Below are 19,831 nucleotides of genomic sequence, written 5' to 3' on the forward strand. Positions count from 1 at the left end.
CGAAGGGGGAAGGGGGGGGGGCTTTCCATGGTCAATTAATTTTCTCCAGATAGATAACCCTCCATACCGTTATAAGAAGGGGGTTTAATTTTTCTGTTTTTTAGCATATAAGTTAGATAACTCTGAAAATTCCAGGGGGTCTAGACGCCCCTATTGACCCATGGGGAGTATACATTGTACCTTGAAGCATTCCATGGATGAAGATTATAAAACGTCTTCTTTTTTGACGCACATAGCGTTAATAAAAAATGGATTTGTTTATTCTAGCTTATAAATGCATCTAAGGGCAGATCAATAATATATATATATATATATATATATATATATATATATATATATATATATATATATATATATATATATATATATATATATATATATATATATATATATATATATATATATATACAGTAACAAACCTTCACACATTAAGGATTTCCTGTATTATAATATGAGAATATTTGAAATAACCTTAGTACAGGAGAAATGCTGGAGAATATATTGGAGAACAACCATACTGCCTTGTTGGATGGAAATGTTACTTAAGGTCAGACGACACGTTCCTCAAAAATATATAACTTTTACCAAGATTTTGTGATTGAAATACTGCTACTTTAAGAAGTTGCCTCACAATTTTTTTTTCTTTTTTTAGCTCTTTAACGAGCTTTTCTGATCGAAGTTTATCGTCCGTCAGTTTGTTAATTTTTCACATTTTCGACCTCTTCTCCAGAACCGGTCCAATATCACCCAAACTAAGCACAAAACATCCTCGGGTAAAGATCAACACTTTTTTGGAAGGGTAGATAATCAAGAAAACTTAGGACAAAAAAGTGTTGTGGTGTCTTAAAGAAAACTGTATAAGAAAAGACAAAACTTAACCGAAAGCTTCCTAATATAGTGTAGAATCAAATTTTAAGATTAAAATTTTTACATCGGAATATACAAGAAAAGAAAAGAAAAAATCTTCTCAAGAACAACAGATCAATGATTATCCAAAGTAATATGAGAATATTCTCAGGTAGTGAAGATTCAAGATGGTCCCCAGAGGTAGAATGGAGCTGAAATAAGGGATTCGAGTTTTGCATGTGAAAAAATATTCAAGTTTGTTCAAATCATATCCTATTGGGATAGGGTTGGGCCACAAAAAGGAGAAAGTTTAACATGGGAATATATAGGACAAAATCTTCTTAACAAGAGTAAGGCTATGATTATTCATATATTTTGCAGTTATTCTCAGGTAGTCCAGATTAAAGATTGTTTAACTCATGAGCCATGAAGTTGATTTTGGGCCATAATTTAGAATATTTGATTAAAGAATACTCTAGACGTAATTTTTTCCGCATGGGATTAACTTCCGCTATGTATGCAGTCACGCCGTAATTTTTCACAACGTACTTCAATTTCATTATGGACATATATTACGTAAATTTATATTCGCGGATTGAACAAAAATTATGATTCCGCAGAATTGTGACCTAGTGGAAAAAAGTACGTTAACCGTATTCAAAAGAAAAAAAAAAATCTTCAATTTTAGTCAAATCATGGCGCTGGATGTAGTGTGGCCATGATATGAAGTGGAACATGGGAATATATATGAAAAATATCTTTAAAAACTTCTGGGCCATGACTAGTAAAATTAATATGCAAGGATAGAGTTTTGCACCAAATTCTAACTCCCCATAATCCGACTTATAGGCGAGTACTGTGAAATCACTAATTGTCCTAATATTCGAGGTATGAAGATTCATGTCCACCACGAAATGTAAAATATCATGTTTTTCCACGAAATTAAATCCCCGCAAACCCAAATCTTTTCTTCAAACCACGAAAATTTGTCCCCATGAAAACATGTGATTTTACATAGTATACGGTGTATATACAGTGTATAGTATTGTAGGTTATGAGTTCAATATCAAGATTTGCTTGAAATCTATTGGAAACGGAAATAATTAATTTTTTTCGAAATATGCACTTATAATGTACTTAAATCTTCCGTCTACACAGAAAATTTACAAGTGTATAGGGAAATTAGCCCACAGATCTTGTGAAACTTCTTTAGCGCGAATGGACAGAAAACTATATAAAGATATTTCAAGTAAGTTTTGATTTTTTCATATTCAAAAACTCGGTTCGAATTTTTACATATTAAATTTAAAGCTCGACTTTCTGACTATTTGTCCCCTGTTAAGACTTGATGTATTATGTCTCTGACGGGTATGGTTGCTCAGAATGATTTTCATAAATATTACATATATAAGATTCAGTTAAAGATATACACGCTATAACTTGCGTCAGTTAAAAATAAAGTTGGAAATTTATTTATTTTGTTTACCAAATAAAGTTAAGAAAATATTGTAAATTACACAATTGGAAATGAACGCATTATGAAGATCTCAAATTATAATTATTTATTATCCTGCTAGGAAAGTAATGCCTATATTTAAATTCATGCATCATGTGACACCGACGCTACTTTTAGATTGATAAACAAAAATGGCGTCAAGAAAACTAGGTAGGCCGTTTGGTATACAAAATAACTTTTGACATGGACGGCATACGTTTTATGCTTAAATATGCTTATCTTTGAAAACAAGCAGTATTAACCATTTACTCTGTAATGACAGATATTAACTTTTATTCAAAATCGTAGTCAAAATGCAACGTACCTTGTTTATGATTTCCCGCGAACATGCCTGTCTATATACTGTTTACGCACTTCCTTCATCAATATTCATGATAGGCTGAATTCTTAATTGCAGATCTTGCTTAATTGTTTTGTAATTACAACGACTTATTTAGTAAAACTTGGTGGAAAGTAATTATTTTTTATTACACACCATGTTTCACAAATCATTTAATCATTTTGTTTCACATGAAAAATCGCGTTTATATAGCGTGTATATCTTTAAAATGTGCTAATCTTAATTTTTCTGTCACAAACAAAACGCTACCTTTAAAGTGATTCAAATATGAGAAAAGTGTTACATTGCAAAGAATAAAGATATATTTACCAGCAAAATAAATTTCACTATGAAGGACAGTAAAACACGCTTATAACAAAATGTCAGGGACGCACGATTCTGTTTCGTTATATACGTAATTCGTTATATCCGTTAAGTTTCCAAAATATTTAAAAGTCACGAGGAGTGAAAATCACCTCGCTGTAAGCGTCAATTCATTATAAGCGTATTCGTTATAAGTATGGTTTAACATACATAATTGTAAAGTTATTTGAAACATAAAAGTGTCAAAAAACTCTCAGAAAACTCATGTCACAAACTAAGGGTGTGAATACAAAATAATGTAAATGGTATAATTCTTTGTTGAATTGGTTTTGTGAGATATTATGTATTTTCTGTCTTCTACAAATGCAAAAAAAAAAAAAAAAAAAAAAAAAAAAAAAAAAAAAAAAGAAGAAGAAGAAGAATTCCAATGAATGAATAATTCCCATCTCTCTGCTTGGCTGAGATCCAACAATGTTAGAAAAATACTTCCTTATAATCACCTCCATGTGACCTTCTAGGTAATTGTAAGGATTTATGTTTTTCCACATTGGACTAAAATAGATTGGGAAACTCCAAAGTGATACAAATAGGTTTGGAAAGTTATTTCACTTAATTGCACCTGATTTCCATTCAGGTGAACATATCATTCAGGCACGTAGAATCTGGGGTGAGGGGAGGGTGTGGAGGGGGGAGGGTGGCTGCAAAGGACCTGGCTCCATCACACTTTTTTATGAACGTAAATTTTTACTTATGTAGTTTAAAATGTTCATTGAAATCCCCTTCTCTGTTAATGGACCTTAACACATCCCCCCCCCCCACCAAAAGAAAAAAATAAAATTTGGATTTGGAAGATTTCTCCTCTTTTTTTTTTGGGGGGGGGGGCTATCAAGGATTTTTTTTCATGTAAGTCATCATTTTTTGTTCACATTTTAATACCCTCGTTTTAAAAATTGGTCTTCTATACGTGTCTTACACTTTTTTTCACATCAAACCTAAAGTAGACTCGAGAATTCTAAATTAATACAACTAGCTGGTTATGTTTATTTTAAAACATTTTTTTTTTGCATTTGGCTATGACTAGCAAATGTAAAAAAGTAAGATGACATGGATTGCTTAATAAGAATCATTACTGTAATCTTAATGAACCATATAATAAAACAATTATAAAACAATTATTGCTGATTTTTCAGTCAATACGATGATTTAGCCACCTTCGAAGTACAATATTCACCTTGCCCTTCGGGTTCGGTGAATATTGTACTCCTCAGGTGGCTAAATCATCGTATCGTATTGACCTCAAAAACAGCAATACTTGTATAATATCTTTCATCCAAATATTCTTTTTAATCAAGTGTTGACAATCAGAAAATTACCGAAAATGTTCGCCACATTATTATGTATGAAATATCGTGGATTTTCTTTTTAAAGCTTTGGCAAATCTCAACTGAATTTGGGCGAATAATTAATGATACTATATAATGTCATAAATTTTTTACATGTCACATTGCAAAAACACTCTTCAAATACACATGTAAATTAATACTTCAATTTGAGATCTTGAAATGATTGTTTCAAATATAGGTTTCAGTATTCCTTGTTTCAAAATACATGTATAATACAATACGTGGCTTTGAACTATCCTAAAGATGTCATTTAATTCAAAGCCATGAGTATCAAAATAACCGGAACTAAATGGAATCCTGGATTGATTTAGAAATCGGACACAGTCAATTCTAGACCGAAGATACTTAAGGTAGTCCGATCCTCAGGTTCTGAAAATCAGGAGTTGTGTAATTTAAAATGCTCACAAAAATGTCTCTGAACTCTTAAAATGATGTGTATTTACTCATAATATTCCTCAAAGTTCATAATTAAACTTAATCATATTATATAGGAAAAATTATTAAATTTCAAATTATATTTTCAGGAAATGCAAATCAAAGTACCCGTTATGCATTTTCTAATTGAGAATTGACCAACAAATATATTTTACATGTACGATAAAAAATTATAGGTATCCAGGCTTTTGGAGAAAATTGCATGTTTTTCATACTTTTTTGGTACTTTCGTTCTTCTATTTAGTTCAATTATTATTAAATACATAGTGTAAAACGTTTGTGCTATCATTGTAAGACATCAGAAATAACTTCTAATTTCATATCATTTTAATTAACATTGGTATCTAAGGCAATATTAAAGGAAATATGATTTCTACAATAATACATCTATTTTTTGTACTTCATGTGGTAAAAAAAGTCAAATGTTTACAAGACCATTTCTAAAAACTTCAAAAAATCTTAATTCATACTGAAATGAAAATTGTTGCACGAAAAGATTTCAATTTCAAGCTTAACTTTGAGACTTTTTAAATTAAATAATAATTTTAAAAGTTTTCCTTCCTGGCTGAGGAGCGGATATCCTTAATACAAGGAGATTCTATTGTCATAAGAAAATACAATCAACAGACAAATAATTTTGTCATTATTCATTCAAAAGTAGAAATGTTCTGTAGAAAATATAAAGAAGTTTTCAATACGCTATATACAAGCAAGAATGAGAGGCTAATCCAAACAATTTCAAACTTAGCTGGACACATCACTTCTATTAGACTTCATACTTACAAGAATCGGGGAAAAAAATTCCCGATATTATCATTTGTGAAATACTGAAATATTAAAAAGATATTTAAATGTTTAGAAAAAAAAATTCACTTTTTTTGTATTTGTGGGGAGTGGGCGGGGACAATTCTAAAAAAAAAAAAAAAGAACTCTTGTATAACTTGTATAACATAGATGTGATTCTATTTAGTTTTAATCCCAACCTTAATAAAGCTTTTTAAAACAATAAAAGAAAAGCTGGGAAGTGTATCATGTGATTTGAACATATTTTATAATGTAATTAAAGATACATTGGGATTGTGTACAAGTTCTTAAAACTTACTACATCTTCTCCCTATATGGAAATAATACGTTTGAATTAAGTATTAGTTAATCAAATAATCGAAAGTTATACATATACGTACATGCATATTATTATTGAGGTCCTGTATGAAAATGCGGGAGCCTTATAGGAATCATAATTGCCCATCTCTCTGTCCGTCCGACTGTCTGTTCGCCAACACTTTTGTTGTGACAAAAAATTCAAACAATTTTCAAGGAAAGTTTTCGAATTTTGTACATAAGTACTTTACAATAAGCAAGACACATATACGTTTTGGGAATTGTCTGTCCGTCCGTCTAGCCGTCTGTCCGTCTGTCCCTCATCACTTTTGTTGTAACGCGATAATTCACACAGTTTTCAACGTAATGTTTTCAAATATTTTACATATGTACTTTACTATAAGAGCAAAACACCTATAGATTTTGAAGTTATATCATTTTGTCTGTTTGTGTGTATGCTTGAATGTATAATCGTGGCACTTTTTTGGACGCGATAACTCTCACAGTTTATCAAGTTATGTTTTCAAATTTTGCATAGAAGTACGTTACTATAAAAGCAAGAAACCTATAGATTTTGAGGTCATATCACTTCGTTTGCCTGTCTATGCATATGTTTGAATGTATAACCATGACATTTTGTTGTTACGAGGGGTGATCAAAAAGTTTGCGAACTAATTGAACTTCCTTAAAAGATATAAAATGAGGTTACTATGCTCATTATTTTTTAAAGTAGTCCTCTCCGATTATTATGAACATCTGCCATTGTTCTGCCCATGTGCGTATAACGTGATCCAGACGGTCACGTGACATGCTCCGTGGCGTTCTGTTCATAGAAGCTAAAAGATTTTTCCGAGTCTTATATTTCTTACCATGCAAGTTATTTTTTATAACGAGAACAGTCCATCTGCCAGAAATGGCCAAATCTCGGCAATAGGATGGGTGGATAAGGACATCCCTTCCCAGAATTATCATGGTGATCATCAAAACCCGAGTCCTCTGTCTCGGGAACGTCGTTTATTCAATGTGGATAAAATATGGATGAACTTATATTATTGTGAAGAAATTCAACTATTTTTCTAATTGTTTCTTGGCGATCTTTCATAACAAATTGCTCAACTAAGGACACATCTTTCCCCGGCTTGCTTTCGCTGGGCAACAGAACAAACATCATTTTTAACCATCTTCAGTAAAACAATCAATCCAATTAATGAGTGAACTTCTAGTAAGTCTTTAGTCTTCATAAACCTTGTACATAATATCATATTCTACTGCAAAGGAATTTGCAAGATATACGTTAAACTTTACAGCCGTTCGTTGCTCGAGTACGACTGAGTCAACCATTTTTTGTCACAAATCACTTTTGTAAATATAGAGATAGTTTGCGAACTTTTTGATCACCCCTCGTATGCGACAACTGAAACCGTTTTCAATGTATTATTTTCAAATTTTGTACAGAAGAACTTTACTATAAGAGCAACACGCCAATAGATTTTGGTATCTGTCTGTTCATCCTTTCGACCTTTAGAGTTTAGGGTCATATTACCTTGCCTGTCTGTCTGTACGTATGGTTGAATGTATATCATTGACACAAGAACTTGAAAAGTTTCCAACGTATGGTTGCAAAAAACAAGCAAACAACAAAAACAAATAAACAAACAAAAAACAAATAAAACAAAACAAAACTAAACTAAAAAAAAAAACAACAACAAAAAAAAAAAACAAAAAAAAAAAACCAAAACAAAAACAAAACAAAACAACCCCCCCCCCCCAAAAAAAAAAAAAAAACAAAACAAAAAAAAAAACCCATAAGATCTATCATATCATTTGTAATTCGCATTTATTTGTCTAAACTTTTTTACGAGAACATATTTTTTCATTAATACCTTGAAATCTGCATTTTGAATTTCTACTCCTTGACATCTTTTGTTTTTCTAAATTTCCTTAACATTATAAAGTTATTATTGTTTGATAGGTATAGTAAGCAGCGGCCTCTTTCTCGTCAATTGGGCTGCCGCTTAATTTTTTGAAAATTATAATACGATTCAATAATTAATTGAAAAAAGATTAATAAATTTGTATACATGTATTTATTTACCTATTTATTTTTTTTATCTACATGTATAATCATCCACCTGTTGAGGAATTATTTTGGGTTATAAGGAGCAGTGAAAGTCTCATCTTGTTTTTAAACGACATTTGATTAAAGGGTGTATCCCGTTACCATAGTCCTGTTACCATAGTCATGGTGTACGTAAGTATAACTCCCTTTACATTTACACCTTCCACCCCCACCCCCACCCTCCACCTCCAACTTCTTAAAATACCAGGTGTAGATACAAATTAATTTTTGAATATACAAAATGAAAAAAAAGTTTAATTTCATGTCGCTAATAAAGTAGTGATTATATTCCTTGCTTCTATATTTACTGTAACAGTATTTTTTTTTTTTTTTTTTTTTTTTTTTTTTGATCGGGGGAGTGGGGAGGGGGGGGGGGGTATGTTAATGATCAATCATTACGTACAAAATCTGTCTCAAGAAAAATTATTATAAATTGCATTTTTATCAGTTCCTAAAATTGAAATTAAGATGAATAAATTTAAATAATAAATCGTTGGACGGCCATTTTTACCCCTTTTGAGGTTATGAGGAATGATAAGAAATAAATGATGACTAAATGTCGGTGTAAAAAAGTCAATGCGTATCATTACAATGTATGAGGGTTGTTAGAAAAGTCCGCGGACAAATTGATTTACTGAAAATTTATTGTGTACTTTGAAGCATGAGATATATCTGATTAAATTCTTATCTTTTGTTTATTAGTATGTAAAAAATCAGGTCCATTTACGAAAATTTTGAAAATATACAATGAATTTTACTGTGCGGTCATAGGGTTCACGGAGCAATCACTAGACGACGTTTCAGTTTTCTAGTGAAACAGTAAATCTGCTAGACTGTTTGATAAAATTTTGAACAATAAAAAAAGACATTCATTATTTGCAGCACTCAGTAAATCTGTCCACATGAAAAATGTAAATCTTATCTAATCGAGAAAAAAAAAATGTCAACGAAATCTTCTCTGGCTTCAATGATATGCATCGTCTACTTTACCACAAAGGGCTTGCAGTTAGATTGTATCTATACAGGTCAGTATTTAGTACATAATTATGTCGAAGTCTGGTATGAAGAAAATTCAAACGTCTGTTCCAGAAAAAAAAAATAATTAAGGTGGGACAAACTTTAGAATGCTAATTCTAGCTTTAAAACTTGAAAATGATGGTTTATTTCTAACAAGTTGTAATAAGTTCCATTCATTAACAATATCGACAACGTATTATAAATTAGCAATAGTCACTTCCATTCATATGTTGACTCGATATATCCCAGTGAGTTTGATAAAAAAGATACCACAGAGTCTGACACATCTGTTTCATATTTGGATATTTTACTAGAAAAAGACGTAAATGGTAACCGAGCAACCAAGCTTTATGATGAACGTGATGACTTCAACTTTTCAATTGTAAACTTCCCTTACTTATGTAGCAATATATCACCTGCATATAGGGTTTTTGTCTCCAAGTTGGTTCGATATACAAGAGCATGCTCTACGTACGAACAATTTCTAAAACGAAGCAAGCTATTGACAAACAAGTTGATGAAACAGGAATATCAACAGCCTCGTTTAAAGCAATCATTTCGCAAGTTCTATGGTCGATACAATGACCTTTTCAGCAAATACAATCTATCATTAAGCCAAACGTTTTCCATACTAATTGTTAGGCCATTACACACTGAATTGCCTACGGGATTTTTCCGTTTTTCCCGATCATGACAAAGAGCACAAGGCGGATGTGACCATGGCAACTGATCCCACCTCTGATGTTTTGGAGGTCCGTGTTTGCTCTGCTCCTGATTTGTATTGTTTGAATGGACTTTTCAACTTGAATACAGTTCATTATCTCCATATTTAATCGTAGAAAAACTAAATGCATTGCAACTCATATTGAGAAGTATGTTCGTTAAAATAATATGGCAATGGGTTAATATGTATCTTGTACATTGTTCTTAATCTTGCCTTTTCTCTTCTTCAACTAACCATTTTCCTTAATCTTTGGACGTAATTGTTGTTAAACCTGTTACTATTCTAGCAGCATAAAGATGTAATTTTCTTTGCTTTTAATTATAACTGGTAAGACAGTATCCTCAAACCACAGAGGTATTTTCAAGTTGCGGTCTTATAATTGACGTGTACATAAGAGAAAGTTTTTTTTTACTTAAATTTTAATATTTTGAAAACTTTCAATATGTGTTGATGATATTTGCTTTTCCTTGTACTAAAAATAATGTGTCATGTATTATTTCAGTTCGTGATCCATAAATTATATTATTATACCTCATTATTATAATTCTATAAAACGCGTTATTTGATTAGTTCTAGATTATCACATGACAGGGCCATAAAACTTCATATTTCCCTGTCGTTGCCATGCTTTTCATCATATTCAACCTCTTCGGAGACCTAGTGCATTTTCCCGCAATAGTTATCGTTCGTTGAACGAAAATTCCCGAGAGTAGTAGACGTCACAATAGCCTGGTTCACGTCACAGAAGTGCTGAAGTGTTTCAGTAACTTTACGTTAAAACTGAAAGTGAATTTGAGAGCAGTGCCGAATTTGAAAGTTTGTGTTTATTTTTAAAGTTTTTGCTTGTTTCGGTATAATAATTTATTGCATGAATATTCGGGAAACATGAAGATTTATTCAGCCAAGAAATATCATATTCCCCTCGGGCGAAGCCCTCAGGGAATATGATTTTTCTTGGCTGAAAAAATCTTCCTATTTCTCTCACGATCATGCAATAAATGTATAATATCATTCCACTGAAATCGAAATTAGTCATCTTTTAGTCCTCATTTTTTTAAATTAATTATTCTGAATATTTCAGGACCTTTTCCAAGTTATTGTTAACTAGTTTTCGTATATCTGAACCAAACGACTAATTTCCGTGTTTTCGAGTATGGCAGACATTAAAACAAGATCCATTTTCTTCCTTATTCTGTGGAACTGTTTAATTAAAAATGGACAGACAATGTTTCAGCCACATCCAAAATGCCAACAAATTTCGGTTCCTCTGTGTAAGGATTTATCGTACAATTATACTGTCATGCCAAATCTTTTACACCATCAGAAACAAGAGGACGCTGGATTAGAAATACATCAGTTCTTCCCCCTTGTGAAAGTCGAATGCAGTCCTCAGCTGAAGTTTTTCTTATGTACGCTGTATTTACCGATGTGTTCAGCTCAAGGAGAACCGATTCCGCCTTGTCGCTCCATATGCAACGATGCTAGATCTGGATGCGAAACGCTGATGACAAAATTTGGATTTCAATGGCCGCAGAGTTTAGCTTGTGAAAATTTTTCAGAAAATCGTACATGTGCTCGAGATAATATGCCTCATCCTCAAGAAATTGCCACATATTCTCCAACAGTCAAAGAAAGAAATACAAGTATGAGTCCTCAAACATTGTCTCCGCCATATGCAAAATGCCAAGTGATTTCAATAGACATGTGCAAAGACATGCCCTACAATTATACAATATTGCCAAATATTTTAAACATCCAACACCAAGATGACGCTAGATTACAGCTGTTAACGTTCACCCCTCTTATACAATATGGATGCAGTCCTAAGCTTAAATTTCTTCTATGTGCATTGTATGTACCAATGTGCACAGAACAAGGAGAAGCTATTCAACCCTGTCGCTTCATTTGTAAAGACGTTAGAAAGGACTGTGAGAAGGTATTGGAGAGTTTTGGATTTCCGTGGCCACAGAGCTTAACATGTGAAAAACTTCCAGAAAGTGGTAAATGCTCTCAAGAAAATATGCCTGATCAAATAGAATCAAACAACCATTCTTCTATAAAACGAGGTAAATATCATTATTTTTATAGCTTAGTATGAAGTGAAAAAGACAGGACAAAATATACTTAAATTAAAATACAGGCATTTTGGTGAGATTTAATTGTCTATACAGTGCTGCTTCTAAAAAATCTAATTTAACAGAAATATAAAATCGCTTATGCATGTTCATGCAAGAGGCTTGAAAGGATCCTTTCTCTATTCAAATTGTAAGCAATGTGGAAGAGAGAGAGAGAGAGAGAGAGAGAGAGAGAGAGAGAGAGAGAGAGATTCTCTTTCAATCAAATGTCATTGCATATACTCTGCTTTGAAAAATTTAACCTCTTTAACAAGCATTTTAATTTTTTTCGCATCGCTTCCTATTTCTATGTTATGAATCACTTTGCTTGCAGTACATATATTCGTCGAAATACATCGTGTTTCAAATAATATCGTTTATACAGTGACCGTTGGTAATTGATAAAATATATGTAAAATGTATTTTAATGATTGAAAGATTTCTCGGTTATTTGAACATACTAAGATTGTATTTGGTCTGTATATGGATAGGAGGAAAAACTGGAGGCATTACGTCTTTCTGAATTCATTGTGTCGTATTTATTCAAATATTTTTAAGCTCTTCTATCCACTGCACATGTTTCACCTATAAAATTAGAAAATGCATTGTTTTCAATCCATGAATCATTTCTGCATCATTTCATTTTTATAGGAAGGTGCAGGCCCTTTTAATTTCTAAGTGCATTTAGTTTTTGATGTCAGTCTTATCTGCCATATAATTAAGCATTTTACAATACTCAACAAACATCAAGGCCAAAAGCTTTGCTGTATATTAATGGATTAACTTTAAAACTATGTTGAAATACTACTTAATTCGTCTCATAAATATTGAAAAGGGAAGGCCGAATCCTGTTTAATATTCTACGGATATAAAAAGTATATTTGTAATGATAATTACAAAAGATTACATGAAAGTAACAAACAGAGGTATCAGATTAGTATTTATATTAATTATTGTTGATAATACCGTCATTACATCGTTGTCTATTCGTTAAGGTCCATACTTCTGCACATCGAAATTTTAATATATTTATGAACCGGAATCTCTCAAGCTGTTGTTACCCTTTTGGGTGCTTATATCCGTAGCGCTCTCCAATGTACGTTGTCTGTTACTTCACAACGTAGATCGAACTGCTGTTGATTTTTAAACAATTTATGATGAAATTATGGAACAGTTTGATGATTTAAAATTGCAACGTACAAGTAAGTATTGAAATTGAAAGGTAAGATACTTTCTATATTTAACAGATGATGAAAAGGCCACTTTTATGTGAAAATAGAAGATTCATTCCAGTACAAATAAAAAATTTAGCACTTCACTTTCCAAAACTATTTGTCAATGTGTGTGAATGCATATGCGATTGCAAAAGAGTGAGATAGGAGATAGAATGCGCACAAAATGATCTCCACATTTTTTAATGAAGAAATGGGAAAATGTCTAAAACGGGAAGTAGAAATTTTAAAAGTTTGGGCATTCGATGTAAATCAGAAAATGTTTTTTAAAGGGATACGTTATAAATGTTTAGGTAGATACACATTTTACAGTAGCTTTGCATACGTTTTTTCTCAATACTTCATAAAGCAAAAATTATTTATGAATAGACCAATGAGGAGAAATTTATGTTTCTTTTATCGTGTGATGCTGGATTTTTGGAGAAATATATGGACGTTGTTTTAAAGGCAGTGTCGCTTTTTCAATCGGACATGGTTTAATGGTTGTGCAGCAGAGACTCTTTGTCCTGAAGGTACATGTATACTTTTAATATACATTCAAAGTTTGGAATTGATTTCGAGGAAAAATGATATCCCATTAATTTACATTTCCAAAATACATTAAGCAAGATCATTTATATAGTTGAAGGTTGCCTGGTTGTTTTAAACTGGATTTAAGAAATCACATTACCTTGAGTTGTGTTTGTCTTATTAATATAAATTTAAAAAAAACACTCTGCGGAAAGAGTTTTTTCCAACTAGATATAAACATATTTGCTAGTAATATAAATATTATCATAATTACGATTTGGTTGTGACCCAACAGTTACAATCTTTTTGAAATGTTGCCAAAAAAAAAAAAATCTCTGCGACAAAAGAATGATATTAAGTTATTGTTCTTGAGAAAAGGCAAAATATTACTGGTTAACGCAATAATTTATGTGTATTTCGAAAATGAATGGTGCACACGAACATTTTCCAAGTTATACAGGTAATTTGTTGGTCTTTATTTACATTTTTTTCAAAACTAAAATTTCGGTGAAAATTACTTTAGAGGGATTCAATCAGGTCCCAGTAAGGGCCCAGTATACAGCTGACAAAACACCTTGTTGATGCAGTTGAGGTATTCATAAATGAATTTTTTCTTAGAGTAAAGGTTGTATTCCTGAGAAGTTTGATATTTAGTGTAAGGATAATGTAGAGGACACTGTTCAGTCATAAACGACCGCCCAATGCCGGGGAGGCTGCAGTCCTGTTAGGAAGACCTCTTGTGGGATAAAGGTAACACTGAATAAATATGCAAAACATCCGCATTCAGTTTTCTTTAATTTATTTTTATGCAGATGTAGTAGAGTTACTTTTATTAAAAAATAATAAAAGTTGAAATGATTTTAAATGAAATAAAATAAATATTAGATATAAATTAAATAAACTAAATAAACTATTAAATATGTTAGAAATGCATAAATGATAAGTTTCCATTAAAGTTTCATTCTGTTCATTCTTTACTAACATGGGTATTTAGTGACATAGATATACACCCCTTTGGATCCACACCTGTACTTTTACATGACCACACACACATCTATTGGTCAGATTTTGAAATGGTTAGATTTCATTGGTTGTAGATTTGGTCTTTGTGGAGTACTGAGTTTTATTCAAGATTTCATGGTGTAAGACATACAGTTTAAGCTGCTGACTTTATTTATTTCTGAAGACCTAAGACAGTTCCTGAAAATGTAAGTTTTTTACCTTTTTATGCCTATGAGATGTTTTTCCATAATTTATGTGAAATAGGTGGAAAACAGAATATTTTACTTTTAAATGTTAACATATTGAATTATCTGTCTGTATGATCAGATGTAGATAAATCTGATGGAGTTTTCTTATTAATTAATTTGTATATATACCTAGAAATATTTTGCTGTGAATATTTTGGTAATCAAACTAATTTAAATATCTATTGGTTATGAGAAAGGTATTTGTAAAGAACAAATCCTGATTATTTTATTTATTGTACATAGGTAACACCATAAGTAAACCATACAAATAATTGAAATTGGAGAAAGTTCAATTCCATAAATTGGTATGTCTATCTGTATATATATATTTTTATGATTTGTAAAGAAACATAAAAGAAAGATAACTCTTCACAAGACTATCAAGAGTAATTATGTTGTAAGAGTTAACTCCCTTGTATAGAATATCTTCATTTTATCATATCGGGTGAAATTGATAAATATGATAATTAATTGTAAAAGGGAAGACAGATAATTTGTTTTATTTTTAGATCAGAATATTAGATAATTGATATATATTTTGTACATATTTTTATGACGCAATTTGTATATTGCAGGACATTTCCATATTATCCATTTATCTATCATCAACTATGTCACCTTAATAAAAGAATAATTTAAAATTTACAACTGAGTGTGTTTCCATCATTGCCGGGAATTACCGCTACACAGACACCATGAAAGGTAAATGTATAAATCTAGATGAAATGAACATACGAGGGGCATTTCAAAAGTTCTTGCAACTGGTGTGCGGTAAATTAAAGAGCGTCATTATCATAAATTAAATTATATCAATCCCTCAAAATAGTCTCCGTTGACCTGGACACACTTTTTCAGTCTTGAAATCCACGTGGAAAATGCTGCCCTATAGTCCTCTTTCGGTATACGCTTCATACACTTGAATACGGTACTTCCGACTGCATGACGACTTTCAAATCGACGTCTTAGGAGGGCTTCTTTGATAACGGCATTCAACCAAAAATCGCATGGAGCTAGGTCAGGACTGTAGGGTGGATGTGGTAAAAACGGCAATACCATTTTCCTTTAAATATTTGGTTACTACCTCTGATCTATGGGTAGGTGCGTTGTCATGGAGGAGCTTTATTCCTCTAGTACTGGTTGTTGGTCGGGTCGTTTTATAGCGCTCTACAACCTGAGACAAGGCATTCTCTGCATAAAATTGACCAGTAACACTGCTGTGTTCTGGAACCGGAACTTGAGCAACAGGGCCTTTAGAATAAAAAAATATGGCGTACATTAATCTCCGGACAGACCGATTTCTGCGTGCAATTTGAGGCCTTGTATCATTTTCACCGATCCAAACTTTATTATTGAGCTTAGTTTCCGGTTCAAAAAAATATATCCATGTTTCATCACCAGTTACAATCTCATTTATTCGCCTTTGGTCACAATCTTCATAAATTGTTAGTAACTGTGAAGCCATTTCTACCCGGATGCGCTTTTGCTCTTCCGAGAGAAGATGCGGCACCCATCTAGCACAGACTTTCCTAAGCTTTAAGTTTTCCTTTAAAATACGAAAAACTGTTGACGAATTAATGTTAGTTAAGTCTGCTATTTCCTCAACTGTATATCTAGCACCATCAGCTATCGTATTTTGAACAGCGACGATTTCTTTTTCGCCATATGCACAAACTGGACTCCCCGAATTGGGGTCATCTTCAATTGATTTTCTACCCTCTTTAAATTGAACTACCCATCTTGCTACTGCTCGATATGAAAGAGCATGCTCTCTATATACTACATCTAAATCTGCTTTTATTTCTGTTGCCGTAAAGCCAAGCAATGAGCGAATTTTGCAATACGCTCTTTGCTCAACAAAAAAATTGTTCTCTTTATCAGTCATTTTACGCCCAGTATACAGAGTATACCTAATTATGACGTCATTTTAGCAGACCTATACGTCATTTTGAATGTAAAATGACGTCACTACTAATGCATATTTGCCTAAGCTTTACGGTGGTATCAGAGTCATTTTAATCCGTAACGTATTTAAAATTTTATATACCAGTTGCCAGAACTTTTGAAATGCCCCTCGATAGTCTTGTGCGATAGAAACTTTTAAAATTCACTTCTTGATTTTATGAAATGGAAAACACCCACTAAAACAATATCTCTCTGGTATAAAGAAAGCTCTGGCCAATCCTTGAAAAAAATGGCGTGGTCTATTTATATTTTCTTTTTGTGTGTTTGTACAGCAGAGCGAAACTTAGGGGTCACTTTACCCGTCGTCTGTCTGTCCGTTATACTTTATATCTTGTGACTTTAAGAGATAAGGATTTCGATATTTTGCTCAAGAATTCCAAGGCACAATGGCTTTATAAAATACGATGTTCAGTGAACTCGCATTTGTTTGACCTTTGATTTATTTTTTTCCAAAGTAATCCGAAGTAACAATATATACCATTATATATATATATATATATATATATATATATATATATATATATATATATATATATATATATATATATATATATATATGTATATATAGACAGTTTTTACGAAGACTGCCGGTACGCCGGTGTCATATAGTGAGACTTCCGCCATAGTGAGACTTCCCCCCGGAAGTCTGGCTATATAGTGAGTCTTCCCCCTGGGGGGAAATATGGCTATATAGTGAGACTTCCCCCCATAATGACCATAGTGAGTCTTCCCCCTTCGGTTTTCGGTTTGGATTTTATATACATTGACATAATTAAATATTTATTGTATGCTTTAGGGACCTTTTAACTTTTATAAATTTTATGAAGTATTTTTAGGATTTGTATTTCATTTTGAAATTTGCTTGATATTAATGAAATTACATCACTATAAATCAAATAAGATGGATTTGAGTTCTAATACAGTTTAAATCAAATTCTGACTGTCATGCATATTTTAGCAAAGGCACCGGATGCATGGATTGGGCTTAAACCCCCCCCCCTTTTTTTTTAACCTGAAAAATTGCATGAAAATGTGTGCATCCCCTGCTCATCACACCCATACATCAATTCATACAATTATTTTTTTCATTTTGGTCGTGTTTTAAAAATTATTTATTTAAAGATATTTTATTAAACTGGGTTTGGACGATTGGATGTTTGAATACACGTATAAAAAATACAAAAATCCGCAGTAAATTTCTAACAAAATGTATCAGTATGAGTCAGAAGAAATTTTATTATAAAAAAAAGAACAAACAAAAATACTTTCAGAAAGAGAGACACAGGCATTTATTCAGAATAAACATTTTAATTCTTTCAACATTGAACTACGAAGACAACCAAGGGGAGATCATTTACTTTGAAAGGGAGCTCAAACTCGGTTTTTTCATTTACATGTTGAGAACAAAATCCTGTATGATTATTGCCATAATGAGCATCTTAAAGAAAATATACGCAAGAGAAATATCTTGCCAACCAATTGGACGACGTTTGTTTCTACGAAACTATGTCAAAATACTTCATATTGAAGGTGTTGATACTTTTCAACAAAAAATCCTATGGATAAGGGATTTGCTAATGTCCCTTATTTACCAAATACAAATGGATGGTAACGACATGAACTGTTATTTCCAACTTGTCTTATGCGAAGCTTTGGAGGATTTGATGTGTGTCTATGATAACCCCCAAGACCACGAGCTTGCAGACTTTATTTTGGATCTGACCTTCGAAATTGAAAACAGAATAAAACATGTGAAGCCAGGCGATATTTACATTCCTGGAGCATACTTCCAATTTGTTGGAAGTTTCCGGGCTTTATTTGGATTGATGGGCTTTGGAGATCATCTTGATGACCATCACCAGGCAGCGTCTACTGACTGAACATGAGCATCTTATGAAATAAACATGCAAATGAAATAAAATGTTTGTTAAAAAATGTTTTTTAAAATCAAATTTATTGTCTTTACATAAATATAAGATTTATTTTTTTTTTATTTAAAAATATTCCATATCAAATTAATTATATTTGCAAAATATTCATAGGCTAGATCATCATGACAAGTCAGGAGCGAGGGAGTATGAACGTACCTCCGCGATATTTGGTTCAAAATCCTACTTGTAAAGAGTTAATCCTTCTTAATACTAGTTATCTAATTAATTAACTCGCAATAACACACAGCGGACGAAGAAAATGAAAAAAAAAGGAATAGACAGAACGAAAAACATGGACTGTATTACGAACGGACAGACAGAAAAAAATCACAATGAGAGAAATACATGCACATATATTAGTAGAGAAAGAGAGAGGGGGGGGGGGAGGAGATATTCAATAAAATTAAATGCAAAATACATATTGAACATGTATATTTTAGTCATTCCTATATTGTATTAAATTTTTTTAAAATTTTAAATTCCTCAGTTAGGTTAAATAAAATTACGTATATGTTCTGAAATATATGTGTTTAATAAAAATAAATCTAAGCGCCTCTGATCCTGAGTTAAATAATATATTATTTCAAGAAAATCGGTGAACTATTACTTTTCCAATATTTTTTGTTATCAAAACGGGTTTTATCTGCTTATATTTAATATATAAAGTTGTAATAATTTTAAAGTTTGTTTTATAAAATGCGTGCATACTGGTTTTCGTCAATTGGAGAAAAACGACCACGGCGCTCAAATCACTGACTCTCTCGTGATTTCAGCAAATTGAATCATGATCAGTTACGGACCTTTCATAAAAATCTGAGATTTATGTGCTGTAGTGTAAATTTTTGTCGAACCACTGATCTATGAAGTCTTTAATATTGTAAACGTCCCTGTGGATAAAGTAAATGAAATATTTTCCCATCAATTTTACATTTCAGCATATCTATTAAATGATGCTTAAAATTATCCTTAAAGTAGATTTAAACTTTATGTACATGAAACTTTCGATAAATATAGCTAGGAACTAAGAA

General features: G+C 31.9%; 1 protein-coding gene across 1 annotated transcript; it reads left to right on the plus strand.

Annotated features, from left to right (window-relative positions):
* Positions 1–10,882: 10,882 nt before the first annotated feature.
* LOC133201152 (secreted frizzled-related protein 4-like) lies at positions 10,883–13,233 on the plus strand. Its single transcript, XM_061336935.1, has one exon. The coding sequence runs from the start codon at positions 10,958–10,960 to the stop codon at positions 11,900–11,902; it is 945 nt and encodes a 314-aa protein (XP_061192919.1). The 5' UTR covers positions 10,883–10,957; the 3' UTR covers positions 11,903–13,233.
* The last annotated feature ends 6,598 nt before the right edge of the window (positions 13,234–19,831 follow it).

This window comes from Saccostrea echinata, unplaced genomic scaffold, assembly GCF_033153115.1.
Source record: "Saccostrea echinata isolate AGI-Se365-2 ecotype Australia unplaced genomic scaffold, CSIRO_AGI_Sech_v1 ptg000042l, whole genome shotgun sequence".
Lineage (NCBI taxonomy): Eukaryota > Metazoa > Mollusca > Bivalvia > Ostreida > Ostreidae > Saccostrea > Saccostrea echinata.